This window comes from Ornithodoros turicata, chromosome 4 (assembly GCF_037126465.1).
Source record: "Ornithodoros turicata isolate Travis chromosome 4, ASM3712646v1, whole genome shotgun sequence".
NCBI classification, from domain to species: Eukaryota; Metazoa; Arthropoda; class Arachnida; order Ixodida; family Argasidae; genus Ornithodoros; species Ornithodoros turicata.
The window spans coordinates 81,541,442-81,555,478 of NC_088204.1; the positions used below are offsets into that span (position 1 = coordinate 81,541,442).

At 46.8% G+C, this 14,037-nt stretch overlaps 2 protein-coding genes across 2 annotated transcripts; one reads left to right on the top strand and one right to left on the bottom strand.

Moving 5' to 3' along the window:
- Positions 1–41: 41 nt before the first annotated feature.
- Positions 42–6,398, bottom strand: LOC135392120 (N-sulphoglucosamine sulphohydrolase-like). The gene is made up of 6 exons (XM_064622803.1): positions 6,103–6,398; positions 5,377–5,643; positions 3,757–3,907; positions 3,449–3,687; positions 2,690–2,865; positions 42–1,946 (listed from the first exon to the last, which is right to left on the bottom strand). The coding sequence occupies exons 1-6, from the start codon at positions 6,200–6,202 to the stop codon at positions 1,338–1,340; spliced, it is 1,542 nt and encodes a 513-aa protein (XP_064478873.1). The 5' UTR covers positions 6,203–6,398; the 3' UTR covers positions 42–1,337.
- Positions 6,399–6,512: 114 nt separating this feature from the next.
- Positions 6,513–9,156, top strand: LOC135392121 (etoposide-induced protein 2.4 homolog). Its single transcript, XM_064622804.1, has one exon. It carries the CDS (start codon positions 6,683–6,685, stop codon positions 7,733–7,735), a length of 1,053 nt encoding a protein of 350 aa, XP_064478874.1. The 5' UTR covers positions 6,513–6,682; the 3' UTR covers positions 7,736–9,156.
- Positions 9,157–14,037: the final 4,881 nt, after the last annotated feature.

Here is a 14,037-nt window from a genome sequence, read left to right on the forward strand (position 1 = left end):
TTTTTGTTACGTAATAGTTGCAAAAGGACAGCCACACCAAACACAAACACTATAGACTTTAATCCAAAGTTCGTCACAAATCTTATACACCCCAAGTAGATGCCGCTCTAGGTTGTACAAATACATGCCTTTAAGTTTCAAAAGCCTCCGCTCGTGCGCAAAAATAACGCGTCATCCAAAACTTTTGCATCCATCTTGCTGTGCAGTGGGCTCAACACGAAAGAAAGTCCCGAAAATAAACGAATGAATGATGACTGGAAGAATAGTGCGGATATATATAATTTTCATATTAATGCGAAAACACTGAGGGAAACGTCCAGCGAATTTGGTTTCTGCTAACGTTACCACTTTTGAATTTAGTTTCCATTTGGTAGTGGAAACTAAAACAATTTTGTTTCCATTTTCATTTCCTGTTGAATTTCGGTAATTACCGTTTCTCGTTTCCGTTTCTGGTAGCCAACCCTGGTATGAGTAGCTGAATTCATACTGTCTTGAATGAGGGGGCAAAAACATGTTTTACCATGTTTAACTTGAAAGCAGCAGGCTCTAAGTACTAACCAACCCAGTAGTTTAAGTTTGTAAACCCAGTAAGTTTTTTTTTTTTTTTTTTGGTTAAGGGAAGTGCCTCGGGACGAGAGACGCCGGTATATTGAACGGACACTAACAAGTAGTTTTTTTTTTGTTCATTTAAGATTGGACTGTCCAGCAAATAAGGTCTGAGACTTTTGCGAAATATTTTTTTGCAATATTTGGGACGTAAAAATCGGGTGCGAAATAGCAGCTCCCGGGATAAAAATTGTGTCTATTAGGCTCATTATACGTATCACGAATGAAAAAACGAAAACATCCTCCAAACTAACGTGCTGTCTGCTACAAGATGAGGAATATGCTGAAAGGTGCACGGCAATTCAAACTTGCAAATACCACTTCAATCTAAACACTCGCTTACAAGAAGCATTGCACACATCTTAAGAGTGTCGAAGCTCACCTGTTACCTTTTAGGCACGTAACGTAACTTAATCAAGAACCTTTCTAGATCTCTGGTACATCTTCCCAAGACTTTTCATATCTTTCCAGCATATCTATCTTTGCTTAACGTGACGCTGTTACAAGTCTACACACGAGAAACATCAACGAGCCGGCTGCAGTGCATCCCCCTTCCGTTGACAACCTCCCGCTCTCTACCACTGTTCTGCTTCCGCGGTTCCTGGTGGCACAGCAAAAAGACGATTCGGGGAGAAATACATAGTGTCTTACCCGAATCACTAAATGTGCGATTCGAGGGGGTAAAGTCGGAGAGAAGAATCAGGTGAAACTCTTAACACTTCGGAGCCCCATCAACAAACATTGTTATGAAGTGGCAGACACTGAGGATGAGCCTTGAATCGTCCGGAAGCTTCCCAAACAGATCCAGGTGCGCACAGCCACGGATCCCTGGTCAGGTCCTGCCACTTGGACAAGCCGTGCTTCAGTTCGCCGAACACGTCGACGTAACTGACGTTCTCCGCGAGGTTGCGAAGTTCGCCGGGGTCTTCCCGCAAATCAAACAGTTCCCAGTTGCTCCTGTAATAGTACGAAGTCAGGTTCTTGGTCCAGTGGGTCGGAACGCCCGCTTGCGTGCGGTTGAGCGTGTCTTGAAACGTGGGTGACAGGTAAAAATCTTGGTCAATGGGAAAGGGCATGAGGAAGTTGAGGTTGTGGATGAGCTTGAAGCGGTCGTTGCGCGCGCTCCGCATGGGATAATACATCGTGATCTCGTGGAGGCTGTGGCTTCCGTAAATCGTGTCTCGCGGCAGTACCGCGGTGCCAACGTCGAGGAGTGGCAGGAGGGAGGCTCCGGTGAAGGTGACGCCCTTGCGGAATATCTCGTAGGTCGGAAGAGGTATTCCGAACCAGTCCAGCACCGTGGGCATGATGTCCAGCAGGGAGACCATTGCGTGGGATCTCTGCAATGCAGGAGTAGGGATTAACGTCTAACCCTTACGCTGTTTCCTATAGGGCGAAGATGAGTTCTGTCGCATTATTTATTTACTGGCACAAACCCAAGGGCTGTAGGACATTACATGGGCGTTAGATAAGGAGGAAATGATAGTTAAGACAACAGAATGGAAAGTACTATAACAGTTGGTAAACGTACAGAGCTATACAAAACAACTGTACAAGGACTACAATTGTAACAATCACTCACGTCAAACGTAAAGGACAATCGGAACAATAAATCAGATTTACTGCGTGATGAGACGAGACTTTGCTGCAGATGTGAATGAAGAATGATCAAGGATGGACACCACGGATTCAGGCAGGGAGTTCCGAAACTTGATGGCGCGGGGATAAAAAGAATGGATGTACGCATTTGCTGTGGGCATAAATATCGCTCGAAACCAATAAAAGAAGCCAATGCTAGCATAGTTGCTCCTGATCACGCAGACAAGGTAACAAGGTTTGGATAAGTGACACGTGACTGTATATATACAATCATCTGCTTACGAAACAAACCGTGATCATTAAATGGTTTAAGCGCAGCCAGAAGGTCATTCCAGTCAATGGCGCCGGGACAAAAGAATGATTCGGAAAAACGAGTTAGCATTGCAGTTAAAGTGTGCGGCATTAATAGCACGATTGAGGCATGGAAATACAATGATAGGATAGGAATTCTCAATGCAATTCTGAGCTCTGTAGGACTTCATACCTTGTTGAAAGAGTGTGGCCGTGTTGGGTCTGCAATGATGAATGGCTCTCGAATGCCTGGCTCGTAGAGATTTGTCCTGCCGTTTGGAAATGGTATCCCGTTGTCCGACGAATAAATCACCAGGGTGTTGTCCTGGAAGCCGGCACGAGAAAGTTCGCGGAGTACAAGACCAATACCTGAGAGGGGGACAGTCTTAAAGGGACGGTCCAAAAACGTATTGTCAGACGATGGTGATAGTCTTTACAGCAGCATGGTTTGTGTTTGCGATTCAAGACCATCACCAGTTAAGTTTAATTGCTTTAGATTGTAACAGAACCAGTATGACCTGGGCATATGTGACATGCTGGAATGCATACTGCACACGTGCAGATTGGAAGATTTGAGTTCTTAGTTTGATTTGGTTGTCATCAATAAATTTGGAACATCTAATGATGTGCAGATGAGAACTGGTACAGATATACTGTACAAGCCTTTGTGAAAGCAACTACTTACTTATTACTTACTTATTTTTATTTTATTTTTTATTTTACTTATTTTTACTTATTTTACTACTTACTTATTTTTGTCGTACAGGGTTACGGTGCTAGCGTATCTCCAGTACTCTAGTGTGGGAACTTTCTCGATAGTATGTGTTAATATGGAAATGTTCTTGATAGTAGCGTTAATAATCGGGCAACTTTGTCAACATTTGTTGCTAATCTGGGACATTCATCGATAGTATTTCTTTACTGATGCGCTTAACTGTGAACTGTGTGATACCTTGGTCCATTCTTCCGACCGTAGTGTACTGTGCCGCGATATCTTGCCGAGCGGCCGGAGTGTCCGGAACAAAGTCTGGAACTATGACATCCGACGGGTCGTACAGCTGCGGCTCCCAGTCCGGAATGGAGCCCATGCCAGGTTCGCCGTTGCCAAACTTCTCGCAAAATTGTCCGTACTGCGGATGCGTATGTCCGCAGCGGTGTGGGTCGTGGAACGCGACGTAGAGGAAAAATGGCCTGTGGATACAAGCGATTTTAGAGTCGCGTTTTGTTGTTGTTGTTGTGAACTCTCGGCGTGAGACATACCTACTGTCGTTGGAACGTAGGAACTTCCTGACAAGCTTTTTTATCCTGGTGATGTTTCTGCCGACCTGGAGTATGGAGCTGTTCTCCTCGGTGTGGGCAAAGTCAAAAGGGTACACGGATTCGGGGCCCACGTGCTTCTTGCCGATGATTCCTGCAATATTTGCATTTTGCAACCTCCTACTTCAAGGATTGCATTTCAGCATTCAAGTTTCTGCATGTTTTCAAGGCTACATTGTACCTGCTGTGCAGTGTTGCACCACTGCAGCTTTATAAGCTGTGGTGGAAACTAATCTGCACCAGGGTGGTACTGTTCACACAGGTTCAGAAATTAACCAGAGGAATCAGAAAGAAAGCTTTAAGAAAACAGTCGAACACGCAAGCCACACACCGGTTATGAGCAAGGCTCCCATGATCCTGTTTGTCACACAAAAAAATGTTGAAAATGCAGATTTCGAGTTTGGTCATGGAAAAAACGCGAGATTTGACATTTTAAGACAGAAATTTACAAAATTTATTTTCGGGTGAACTTTGTTTATACCTTGCAGACAAAAATAGTGGTACACTTTCTCAGATGTGCATCACATCACGGGACAGGTAACAGGATACGTGAAGCCTGAAAAGATGCAATGTGGACAGATTTGATTTGAGATGATCTGGATCAGTATTATGTGTAACTTCAGGCGCAGAAAAGAGTGGAATTTCAAAAAATTTTAGCGCACGACTCATTTTTTTTAATTTTTTGCCATTGAAAAATACGACCCCTGGATATGAGTTCGGATTTGTGTTTCCTTTGTATGTGCAAATGCGGAACAAGTGTACTGTGAAACCCTTATCGTTTGCGTCACCTAAAAATTCTCGAAATCCAACCCCATGCAGAAATTTTGAGCGAGAGTTGACACATCCAAAACACTGAAACTTTATCTTCCCCCTTTGTTGAAAGTAAGTATTTGAACTGCCTTAATTAAACGTAGTAAGGGCAAATTAAGGCGTGTCACAAAGTTAGACAATGAAGTCACAAACTTTAGCATCTTTAATTTCGTAAAATTTAGCGGGCCCGGAGCCAGATTTGGGAAAAAGTTTTGTGTCGCGTAATTAAAGGGCTTTGCAGTAATCATTCGGGGCTTTACGTTGCGAGACATTTATGATGATGTGGTTGATGTGTGGATTGATTTTGTCCGCACGAGGGCGCCACACATCTAAAGAGCTCTTGCGGCGGATGTCCCGTCAGAGCTGTATGTACCACCCCACTAAGTTTCTAGTGTCCTTGGCATGATTGGAAACCGCAATACTGGGGTTTAGTAGGTAGTCCGCAGTGTATTTTTAGATTATCATAGAAATTATTTGCGTGATCGCATCTAGTTTTGGTAAACTGGTCTACAAGATGAAAACGCAGCCAAACACAGGAGACGGAGGGATTGACAACACGACTGCTACTGGAAAAGTGGGATTTTTGCTGAATTTTCGTTTGAGGGGGGATGTTTTGGGGGACTTTGGTATGTAGGGGGTGACAAGTAATTTTTGTCTGTCTAGTGTTGCCAGCAGCAGCTCCGGGACTGTTGAATTAGAACATGGAGTCTGCAGAGGAGCTATTTGGTCGTTAGGATCATGTTGGTTTTATACCCGTTCGAACACCATGTTCAGATAAAACCTGCGGAAGTGCCTGAACTTCGGCGAAGGACTGGAAACCATGTACGCCCTGGTGTAGACCGTACATTCCATTCTGGTGTGGCGGCAGTCCTGAAAGGAGGGAGGCGCGGCTCGGCGAGCAACTGCTCACGACCGTGTAGGCCTTGTCGAAGACCAGAGCTCTGCGGGACAGCTCGAGCAGGTTTGGCGTCTGGCATATGGAGTTGTTGTAGACTTGGGTCTCAAAGCCTCCATCATCGGCTGAAAAGTTAAAAAAAAATTGAGAAGGATGAAAAATGCAAAAGAAGTGGAAGGATCAGGGAGTGTGATCTTCCATCCTCGGATCATCCATGACTCACCATATAGTAAAAATGGGACCTACTAGGGAATGGGACAGGGGGACTTACTTTTTTTCCCCCTGTGCACTCCTTAGAGGGGCCTCTGTCAGTTCACTTTTAAACACACATTGAGAACAGAGCATACAGCGGTTAATCTTATAGCTATAATAATTTAACTATTATATATATATATATATATATATATATATATATATAATAAATAACAATGGTCCCCCCTCCCCCATTTTTTTTGCAGCCACCATGCTTGCGATCCTGGATAAACCACTGCCCCTACTCTTGGCTACACCCCTGCTCGTGTACTGAACTTCACAAACAACATATTTCGATTCAAACGCTTCAAAATATGAAATAAGTGGCATACCCAATATTAACAAAACATTTTTACGCGTTGCCCCGCGCGCTCCACGTACGCCAGGCCACATTAGCAGAGCCAACACAAAGATCAGTTGTGCAGGTACCATTTCATAAACTGCTTTCACTCGACTTTCAATAAAGTACGCGCAGGTCGCGGGTTGCGATAGCGTACTGTCTCGTTATCTCCACGTCTGACTTTGTACTCTGATTACATTCGCTTCGTCGTTCGACACAACTCCGAGCACTACTGCACTTAACTAACTTGCGAAGATAAAGCAACTGCTGCACTGTCAAGAGCAGGGGCACCTAATCAGCACTGGAAAATGGTTTGGTTGCATCGAAAACTTATCGTCGTCTGCTATAGCTTTGCATAAAATCTTTGAACGCTATCGCCACCTAACGGTGTAATCATTTTACAATCTCACAAACAGTCCTGAACAACAATGTCGTACACATGGCCGCCTGCAAGAGTGCAAGAAAACTTTGATCTGTGATTGCACTTTTTGTTAAACGAATGCACGCATAAACGGGATCTCCGCAAAGTAACGTGATATGACATTTTGACTACGCTGGCTGGCATTGCGCAGATGGATTGCTTCAAGTCTTTAACGTACGGACTTCTTCGTGGCATATACGACTCATTTTTTGGCATAGCTATTTTGAAAGACCTAGACTCTCACGCACCTAAATCAGATGCGTCATCGTCGTCCACTAAAGGAAGTGTGGAAAACTCGACGGGTCATCAAGAGACAACCCTCTCTCGACGACGATCGAGTGCACGCCAGGGAAACCCAAACACTACTGGAAACAGTGAACCGAAAGTACGGCATCGCATTTTCCAGTGCTGCGTTCTAAACGGAGCAGTCTTTGGACTAAGCATCGTTGCGTTTAATTACGTGCTCCTGCCTTGCGTGTACTTTCTGATCACCCTTCTGTTCGGGGGAAGCCAATCAACTAAGGCAATATGGGGCTGGCTGCAGCCTTTGCTCTTGTACACGTTTCAAACGCTGTGGGTGCTGCCTTTATTTGTTCTCAGCAAAGTCGTGAACAGTTTGTGGTTTCAAGACATCGCCGACTTGGCTTACCGTCAGATACGCGGACGACCGCCGCAACTTCTGCCGAGTTTGAGTCGCATGTTAGCGGACACACTATTCAGCATCCTCGTCCAAGCATTGTTCTTAATACAAAGTCAGCTCGTTGCTATCTTGCCGATAGGCTATCTAAGTGATATCGTAAGCCTGCTGCATTTCAGTCTACTGTATTCACTCTATGCCTTTGAATACACGTGGTTCAATATGGGCTGGGAACTGCACAGAAGACTGTCCTTCATCGAGGAGAACTGGCCTTACTTTGCTGGTTTCGGTTTGCCCCTGGCCCTGGCGACGTCGTGGCCCTCGTCATACTTCATCAGCGGTTGCTTCTTCTCCATTCTCTTCCCCCTCTACATCATCAGCGGACACGAGGCAGTCCCGGTTGCCGGGACGGCAGTGTTCCGCCTGCAGCTGTTCTCGCCTTCAATTTGGGTCTCCAACGCTATCTTCCGACACTTGACAAACAGCTCGGCGACTAACTTTACTCCGCAGGACAAGGTTCATTCAATGAAGCGAAGAAGCAAGAAGAGCGCTGTTCCAATACAATGATCTTAACCTGTCGCGGATGAGTGCGGAACAATTTTTAGTTATGTTAGGGAAAGGGCTTTTAACCTTGTGGCTGCTATAATGCTCATACAAAGTCTTAACTTGCTTTTGTGTGTGCGTGCTCGAGGTGGCTAGTACATACCGTTGAAAGGCACAGCCACGTACCAGTACACACTCCACGGTATTCGAGTGGTGTAATTCAGAAAATGAGGAATCGAAATTTAAACATCGATGACTTGAGCAAACAAGCAAGAGGCAGGCAAGCTTGTGTAATTAACTAGTAGGTAACATTTCCCACTTCCTACAAGTTCAGTGGCCGATGCAGTGGTTTAAATGATCCTGGTTTGGTGGTTGATGGAAAGCTAACTAAATGGTGTGAATCTACGATGAGCATGTCATCATCCTTTCGCCTACTGAAGTTCAGGAGTGGTCCTTCCCTTAGAATCTATGACACAGAGTTTAGGCGCACCACAAAATATTTTTGTCACGAAGCCTTTTTGATCTTCAAAATGCCTAGTCTGCGCTTTACATCTCAAACTGTCCATTCCTTCCAACAGCATTTAATCGACTGTCCACTGGTAGAACCGTGCTTTTAACGTTAACGTGGTGCCTTTGCACATCGACTTACGAGCGCATGAGATGGCTTGTCGCTGTACAAAGACAAACTGCTGTTTGGAGTAGGGCAGTGCGACACAAAGTACGTTGATTACTGAAGCAGACAAACTGTTTTTTTTTTCTCAAATGTTCCGAAGCAGTTCCCACTCCCAATTAGTGATGTTGTGTCTGTAGCTATTAACAGAGGAGCTGTAACAATAGTTTGGTGTATCTTGTGTGTTAGGATTTTCAAGTGCAGTTTGTACCGTGTGTCACAGAACAATCAAAACGTGTCCTTTTATAGCAGTGTACGATAATAGAAGCGTTGTTTAGACACGTTAGGAAATGAGCGATTTTTACGTGAACACTGGGCACACTTGATATGTGACATTCTATTTTAGAAAAGGAACGCTGGAGTGTGCACAGCACCACATAACAGAATGGTGACGCACATCAACGGAGCACTCTAATGTCACTGCTTTGCGACTCATCAAAATGGCGCATTAACGTGTCAGTTTTTAGTGTTCAAGGCTGTACGTGGTGTACGAAACTAGATGCTCTAACTGTATTGCTTCTTGAAGCATGGAATAAGGGATCAACTGGTGGCTAGAATGGCTGTGTGTAATATTTGAACGGGACACACTTGGATATTTTAGAATGGTTGCAGATGTATGTTCCTGAGCATGATGGGGATGTATGAACATGCGTAATTTAAATTCTGGCAAGCTGGCAGCTTGCACATATTGTTTGCACAGGCTTGCACTGTGGATGTGGTGCTTGAATGAGATCAGTGATTATTTTATGATAAAATAAAATGGATGCCTTTGTAAGTGTTTGTTCTCACAACCATAAGTGAGCATTTTGTTCCCACATCATTCACCCTTATCTACCCTGACCCTTGACACAACCCTTGATTCACCCTCAGCGTGCTGCCCTAGTAGTATACATCCCTACTCACCCTCATACCTTGCATTAAAGTGCTGCTGCCACAAGCTTTCAACTCACAGGTATCAAACCATTGAGTGCCTTACAAGCCCTTCACTCTCATATGGCTTCAACTCATAGCACGCTGCACAACCCTTGAAGCCCTGATGAGCCCTTCAACCTTTTATGCCTTCAACTCGTAGCAGGCCACGCAACCATTGAAGGCCACGCAAGCCCATCACCCTTATATGCCTTCAACTCACTACAGGCCTCACATGCCTTCAACTCGTATGCCTCAAACCCTTCAATGCCTGACGAGCTCTTCACCCTCACATGCCTTCAACCCTTGAAGGCCTCACAATCTTTCAAGCCATCACGAGCACTTCACCCTCACATGCCTTCAACTCATAGGCCTCAAACCATTCAGTGCCTCGCGAGCCCTTCACTCTCATATGGCTTCAACTCATAGCACGCTGCACAACCCTTGAAGCCCTCATGAGCCCTTCAACCTTTTATGCCTTCAACTCGTAGCAGGCCACGCAACCATTGAAGGCCACGCAAGCCCATCACCCTTATATGCCTTCAACTCACTACAGGCCTCACATGCCTTCAACTCGTATGCCTCAAACCCTTCAATGCCTGACGAGCTCTTCACCCTCACATGCCTTCAACCCTTGAAGGCCTCACAATCTTTCAAGCCATCACGAGCACTTCACCCTCACATGCCTTCAACTCATAGGCCTCAAACCATTCAGTGCCTCGCGAGCCCTTCACTCTCATATGGCTTCAACTCATAGCACGCTGCACAACCCTTGAAGCCCTCATGAGCCCTTCAACCTTTTATGCCTTCAACTCGTAGCAGGCCACGCAACCATTGAAGGCCACGCAAGCCCATCACCCTTATATGCTTTCAACTCACTACAGGCCTCACATGCCTTCAACTCGTATGCCTCAAACCCTTCAATGCCTGACGAGCTCTTCACCCTCACATGCCTTCACCCCTTGAAGGCCTCACAATCTTTCAAGCCCTCAGGAGCACTTCACCCTCACATGCCTTCAACTCATAGGCCTCAAACCATTCAGTGCCTCACGAGCCCTTCACTCTCATATGGCTTCAACTCATAGCACGCTGCACAACCCTTGAAGCCCTCATGAGCCCTTCAACCTTTTATGCCTTCAACTCGTAGCAGGCCACGCAACCATTGAAGGCCACACGAGCCCATCACCCTTATATGCCTTCAACTCACTACAGGCCTCACAACCCTTGAAGCCCTCACTTGCCTTCAACCCTTGAAGGCCTCACAATCTTTCAAGCCATCACGAGCACTTCACCCTCACATGCCTTCAACTCGTCGGCCTCAAACACTTCAATGCCTGACGAGCTCTTCACCCTCACATGCCTTCACCCCTTGAAGGCCTCACAATCTTTCAAGCCCTCAGGAGCACTTCACCCTCACATGCCTTCAACTCATAGGCCTCAAACCATTCAGTGCCTCACGAGCCCTTCACTCTCATATGGCTTCAACTCATGGCACGCTGCACAACCCTTGAAGCCCTCATGAGCCCTTCAACCTTTTATGCCTTCAACTCGTAGCAGGCCACGCAACCATTGAAGGCCACACGAGCCCATCACCCTTATATGCCTTCAACTCACTACAGGCCTCACAACCCTTGAAGCCCTCACTTGCCTTCAACCCTTGAAGGCCTCACAATCTTTCAAGCCATCACGAGCACTTCACCCTCACATGCCTTCAACTCGTCGGCCTCAAACACTTCAATGCCTGACGAGCTCTTCACCCTCACATGCCTTCACCCCTTGAAGGCCTCACAATCTTTCAAGCCCTCAGGAGCACTTCGCCCTCACATGCCTTCAACTCATAGGCCTCAAACCATTCAGTGCCTCACGAGCCCTTCACTCTCATATGGCTTCAACTCATAGCACGCTGCACAACCCTTGAAGCCCTCATGAGCCCTTCAACCTTTTATGCCTTCAACTCGTAGCAGGCCACGCAACCATTGAAGGCCACACGAGCCCATCACCCTTATATGCCTTCAACTCACTACAGGCCTCACAACCCTTGAAGCCCTCACTTGCCTTCAACCCTTGAAGGCCTCACAATCTTTCAAGCCATCACGAGCACTTCACCCTCACATGCCTTCAACTCGTCGGCCTCAAACACTTCAATGCCTGACGAGCTCTTCACCCTCACATGCCTTCACCCCTTGAAGGCCTCACAATCTTTCAAGCCCTCAGGAGCACTTCACCCTCACATGCCTTCAACTCATAGGCCTCAAACCATTCAGTGCCTCACGAGCCCTTCACTCTCATATGGCTTCAACTCATGGCACGCTGCACAACCCTTGAAGCCCTCATGAGCCCTTCAACCTTTTATGCCTTCAACTCGTAGCAGGCCACGCAACCATTGAAGGCCACACGAGCCCATCACCCTTATATGCCTTCAACTCACTACAGGCCTCACAACCCTTGAAGCCCTCACTTGCCTTCAACCCTTGAAGGCCTCACAATCTTTCAAGCCATCACGAGCACTTCACCCTCACATGCCTTCAACTCGTCGGCCTCAAACACTTCAATGCCTGACGAGCTCTTCACCCTCACATGCCTTCACCCCTTGAAGGCCTCACAATCTTTCAAGCCCTCAGGAGCACTTCACCCTCACATGCCTTCAACTCATAGGCCTCAAACCATTCAGTGCCTCACGAGCCCTTCACTCTCATATGGCTTCAACTCATGGCACGCTGCACAACCCTTGAAGCCCTCATGAGCCCTTCAACCTTTTATGCCTTCAACTCGTAGCAGGCCTCACAACCCTTGAAGCCCTCACATGCCTTCAACTCGTCGGCCTCAAACACTTCAATGCCTGACGAGCTCTTCACCCTCACATGCCTTCAACTCATAGGCCTCAAACCATTCAGTGCCTCACGAGCCCTTCACTCTCATATGGCTTCAACTCATGGCACGCTGCACAACCCTTGAAGCCCTCATGAGCCCTTCAACCTTTTATGCCTTCAACTCGTAGCAGGCCACGCAACCATTGAAGGCCACACGAGCCCATCACCCTTATATGCCTTCAACTCACTACAGGCCTCACAACCCTTGAAGCCCTCACTTGCCTTCAACCCTTGAAGGCCTCACAATCTTTCAAGCCATCACGAGCACTTCACCCTCACATGCCTTCAACTCGTCGGCCTCAAACACTTCAATGCCTGACGAGCTCTTCACCCTCACATGCCTTCAACCCTTGAAGGCCTCACAATCTTTCAAGCCCTCAGGAACACTTCACCCTCACATGCCTTCAACTCATAGGCCTCAAACCATTCAGTGCCTCACGAGCCCTTCACTCTCATATGGCTTCAACTCATGGCACGCTGCACAACCCTTGAAGCCCTCATGAGCCCTTCAACCTTTTATGCCTTCAACTCGTAGCAGGCCACGCAACCATTGAAGGCCACACGAGCCCATCACCCTTATATGCCTTCAACTCACTACAGGCCTCACAACCCTTGAAGCCCTCACATGCCTTCAACTCGTAGGCCTCAAACACTTCAATGCCTGACGAGCTCTTCACCCTCACATGCCTTCAACCCTTGAAGGCCTCACAATCCTTCAAGCCCTCACGAGCACTTCACCCTCACATGCCTTCAACTCATAGGCCTCAAACCATTCAGTGCCTCACAAGCCCTTCACCCTCAGATGCCTTCAACTCATAGCAGGCCTCACAACTCTCCCATGAGTTGAAGGCAAGTGAAGGTGAAGGGATGTGAGGCCCATATAGGCGGAGATCTAATCTTTCAATCTGCCTAAGGGGGCCGCGCCCCCCTGCATACACAGAGGTGGGGCAGGGTGTCGGGAATTCCGTGTTATGAGACAAATTTTTACAGGGTTTTCATGATCACTCGCATGAAAGACATCTCGCATAACACTCGCATAAGCAGACCCCAAATATATTTGAAGCGATCTATCAGCTGTCTTTTGCTGACCCGGCACTGTTCACAGCTACAGTCGTCCCGCGGTGCTAATGAACAAAGGCGCCCCACAACCAGCGCCATCTAGACTTGCGATCAAGAACTGAAGCTAATCGATATCCGCTGGAGCTTTCCATCAACGCAACGAGCTGTCACTGTCTACCGTTGTGTGGACATCAGGTCGTAGGCAAGTTGCGTATACCCGTTGTCGGGGAATCGTTCATTGCACCAAAACTAGAGCCTGAAGTTTTAGGGTTTTACCCGATTCTTCCCCGAATTTGCACCCCGAATTGAAGGTTGCCTTTTTAGGGTGAAACCCGATTTTTACCAGGCAAATTGCCCTCTCTGGGATGTCTGTAGGAATGCACCAACTTACTTGTTTGGCAGAAAAATGTAGTTACATCACCGTTTGTACCAAATCGCTACAGTTAGTTTGAATAACGGAGCCCTATTTCTCCCCGATTTTAGCGCAATGGAAGTTTTTCACCCGAATTCGCATGAATTTAGTGCACACGTTTATTTACCCGATTTTTACCCCCCGAATTTAGAAAAAAATATTTCCCGAAAACTTCAGGCTCTAACCAAAACGCGATCATAGTGTGCTGCTTCACTGTGCAGGTGCGGAACTGTTAACATCATCCTAAATGTTTAAACTCCTGGATGCACTACGACACGTACCAGTGATGGGGGTGCCACATTTCAGATTAGTCGTGGAGATCAGGGGCGGGAGCAAGGGGGGAGGGGGGGGGGTAAGGGGCACAAAATTCTCATGGAGGTGAGGCGCCAAAGTGTTATCTCAGGTG